Below are 3,646 nucleotides of genomic sequence, written 5' to 3' on the forward strand. Positions count from 1 at the left end.
TTAAACAGCAGGAGTGGGTTTATCAGGATCAGCGGGAGGCGGTTTGGCTTCGTTCAGTGCAGGTCTGATTGCTGCAGCTCATAATGATGATGTCACCTCACCACAGTAGAGCAGCAGACGTGATCTCATGAAAGTCTCGAGTCGACTGCATGCTTGAGTGCAGAAAGGAAGTTCAGCTCACAAGTGCCTGCTGTCATAAACCTAATATTCACACCCACTTCCTGTCTGAAAGCCCCTCTCTTCCTCCACTGGAACATTCTGTCCTCCTCACTGTGGTGCCTCACCAATAGAGGACGCCACACAAGATTCGACGGATACATATGACTCAGCTCTGTGATTTATGAGATCAATATTAATGCCTGTTTTATTTTATTTTATTTGTAATTTTATTATTATTTGCGTTTAATTATTTTATTTTAAAAAATGTTTTTTTTATTGTATTATTTTATTTTAATATTATTTTGTTATTGTTTATTTCTTTTATTTTACAATATTTTTTTCATTTTTTTATTATTATTATTATTTTGTAGTTTTATATTTATTGTATTATAATTATTAGTATTATTTTTTTTTATATATATATCATTAAATTAAAACTAAAATATAATAATATATTTTATTTGAACTTGATTAAAAAAAAAATCACTGGGTGTATTTTTAAGTTTTAATAAGGGAGAAATGATTTTCAGCTTTGCCTTGCTTCAGGATAGCTCTGTTTAATCGTGAATCTGTCTGTGTGCGTGTGTGTGTGTGTCCCACAGCTGTAATCCTGCTGCGTTACACTGCTGCCACATCTTTAATCTCTGTGATTAAGGAAAACACAGACGCAAAGTCTTGAGATTACACAACACAGGAAGACACAAATTATGATTATCAGCAGAGAGACGCTGCAAATGAGTCACTGGCTTTGAAAAAAAGGTAGTTAAAGAAGGAAATGAGCACGTTTAGGCTGGTTTCACCCTCAAGATGATCTTGTTTTTATCTGCTGCATTGATTTCTACTGATAACGGACATGTCAGATGATCACACATGTGTCTGATGAAATAACAACATCTCACGGTTGATGTCAAGAGATTGCATCATAATATATGACATCATCATAATAGAAAATGTTTCCTGCACACATTTGTTTTTGCTGCGGTGCATGTTATAGTACATAAATGACAGTAAATACAAAACCTTAATGAGCATAGGTAGTTCTGATTATTGTGTATATTAAAACTAAATGTTTTCTTCTGATTTCGTTGTTATTCTGTCACAGTAAGAGTCATGGCGGATCTGAGCTTGACCGATGCTCTGACCGACAGCGTTCCTCAGCCTGACGTGGAGAACATGGTGGAGAGGGATTTTGTGGCCACGCTGGAGGCCGAGACCTTCGACGATCAGGTCGGAGAGACGGTTGACAAGATGAACTTCGTCCCACTGCTGGACAATGACGGGAAGGGTGAGTCTGATCTGTTGATGTTAGCAGGTTACCCAGCGTAAACATCAGGCGTGCCCAAGTTTTATTGTGTCTACTGTACTACCAAACAGTATTTTGTTTTATTTTATTTTATTTTATTTTATTTTATTTTATTTTTGCATTGCATTGCATTTTTCTCATTTTATGTTGATGTTAGCAGGTTACCCAGCGTAAACATCAGGCATGCCCAAGTTTTATTGTGTCTACTGTACTACCAAACTTTTATTTTATTTTATTTTATTTTATTTTATTTTATTTTATTTTATTTTATATTATTATTGCATTGCATTGCATTGCATTTTTCTCATTTTATTGCATTGCATTTTTCTCATTTTATTGCATTGCATTTTTCTCATTTTATTGCATTGCATTTTTCTCATTTTATTGCATTGCATTTTTCTCATTTTATTGCATTGCATTTATTTCTCATTTTATTGCATTTATTTTTTTGCATTGCATTTTTAAAATTTTTATTGCATTTTTTTTTTACTACATTTACATGATCTGATTCTTAGTGTTTTTCTTTCTTTTTTCTCTCTTTTTTTTTTAATCTACTTATTTTATAATAGAAGTTGTGCAGCGCCTCTCTTCACAGATTAATCATTTTTCTCGAGATGAAGTATGTTTGCAAACTGGCCTCTCCTTTGCATTTTTTTTTTACTACATTTTTATATGATCTGATTCTTAGTGTTTCTTTCTTTTTTCTCTCTTTTTTTTTTAATCTACTTATTTTATAATAGAAGTTGTGCAGCGCCTCTCTTCACAGATTAATCGTTTTTCTCGAGATGAAGTATGTTTGCAAACTGGCCTCTCCTGTTTCAGTAACCTGTGATGTTCATTGAATGTTTGTGTGTGAAATAAGCAATTCCTCTGGTTTATATTGGCCTGTGTGAATCTTTTGTGGGCGTCTGTCTGATTGATTTCCAAGAGTTTGTTTGCATTGAGCAAACTGTGTGTTTGTCAAGAGTCTGCCGTCTGATTTTGAGGATTTTCCCATTCAGACGCCTCTAATTGTTGAGTGTGTTTGTGTGTGTGTGTGTGTGTGTGTGTGAGCGCAGATCCAGGTACAGTAGTCAAGAACGGACAGCAGGAAGTCCAAGGGGCTCAAAACCCTGGTAAGAGACGCCTTAGATTTTCTCTTAGCCCCAGTTGGGTGTCGCTCTGTGATTTGAGTCATACCTTGGTTTGCTTGTTTTCTTTCATGCTCGTTTTCAGTTCAGATCATTTGTTTTGGTCTCAGTGGGCGTAGAGGAGACTAAAACCTTCATTTACCAAGGTTTTAGTAACTCTGTAATTGCATGTTTATCCTGTTAGCAGTGCATTGAATAGTACTTTTTACTGTCCTCCTCAATCTTGATATCTAGCGTCCTCTGTCACATGATGTCTGTCGGCCGGATTTGACTTTGACAAACTTTGTATTATTATTATTATTATTGTTTCCCATTTGTTGATACAGACACGAGTTGAAAGTGTGATCGTGCATAGACACTCAAATGGAATCGAGATTGTGAATAGGTCCTACATGTTCATTAATGTATCGTAACGTATCGATTTACCTAGATATCTGTTGCTCTTGTTTACATGCACTGATGTTTATCAGTTTGAATTAACCCAATCTGTATTCAGATGAGAAAGAACTGTTCATTAACAGAGCCATTGCAAGCAAAACTGTAGTTTTTACCTTGTTGGTAAATCGAAAAATATGTCAAACGATTTTTAGCAAATATTCATTCTCCTTTGCTGACCAGTTCGGCGTAAATAAACACATGTATCATGGCACTACACATGTGCACAAGGTCATTTAGTTTCTGACTGAGTAGTCTGATTCAAAGGTTCAAATGGTTAATATTTTCCTTTTTAATGGATTTTTAAAGCAGTGTTAGTATAATTGAGATACTATTATAGTTTTTCTTAATATTTTAAATTAGTTATTAAAATAAATTATTTTTAGATTTTTCATTTTAAGTTTTATAAATTTTGTTGTTATTATTATTATTATTATTATGTTTTTTAAATATGTCTATATACCTTATTTTTATTGTAGTTTTTAGGTATTTTTGTAAATCAAATTAAACTAAATTAAAAATGAGAAAAGTTTCCTTGGCAACTATCTGCCAAAAAAAAAAAAAAAAAAAAAATATTATATTAAATTTTCAAAAAATTTTTTACTTTAATTACACTAAT

General features: G+C 33.2%; 1 protein-coding gene across 5 annotated transcripts in view; it reads left to right on the plus strand.

Moving 5' to 3' along the window:
* LOC107753050 (microtubule-associated protein 4-like) overlaps positions 1-3,646 on the plus strand; it is a 71,997-nt gene that overhangs the window by 14,677 nt on the left and 53,674 nt on the right. For 4 of the 5 annotated variants that reach the window (XM_016569156.1, XM_016569157.1, XM_016569159.1 and 1 more), the window contains exons 2-3: positions 1,262-1,444; positions 2,521-2,577. In XM_016569156.1, the coding sequence (XP_016424642.1) occupies positions 1,270-1,444; positions 2,521-2,577 (232 nt within the window). In that variant the 5' untranslated portion in view covers positions 1,262-1,269. The remainder of the gene's footprint in view (positions 1-1,261; positions 1,445-2,520; positions 2,578-3,646) is intronic. The other variant, XM_016569158.1, reaches the window with a different exon arrangement.

This window comes from Sinocyclocheilus rhinocerous, unplaced genomic scaffold (genome assembly GCF_001515625.1).
Source record: "Sinocyclocheilus rhinocerous isolate Xijiao unplaced genomic scaffold, SAMN03320098_v1.1 scaffold1493, whole genome shotgun sequence".
NCBI lineage: Eukaryota > Metazoa > Chordata > Actinopteri > Cypriniformes > Cyprinidae > Sinocyclocheilus > Sinocyclocheilus rhinocerous.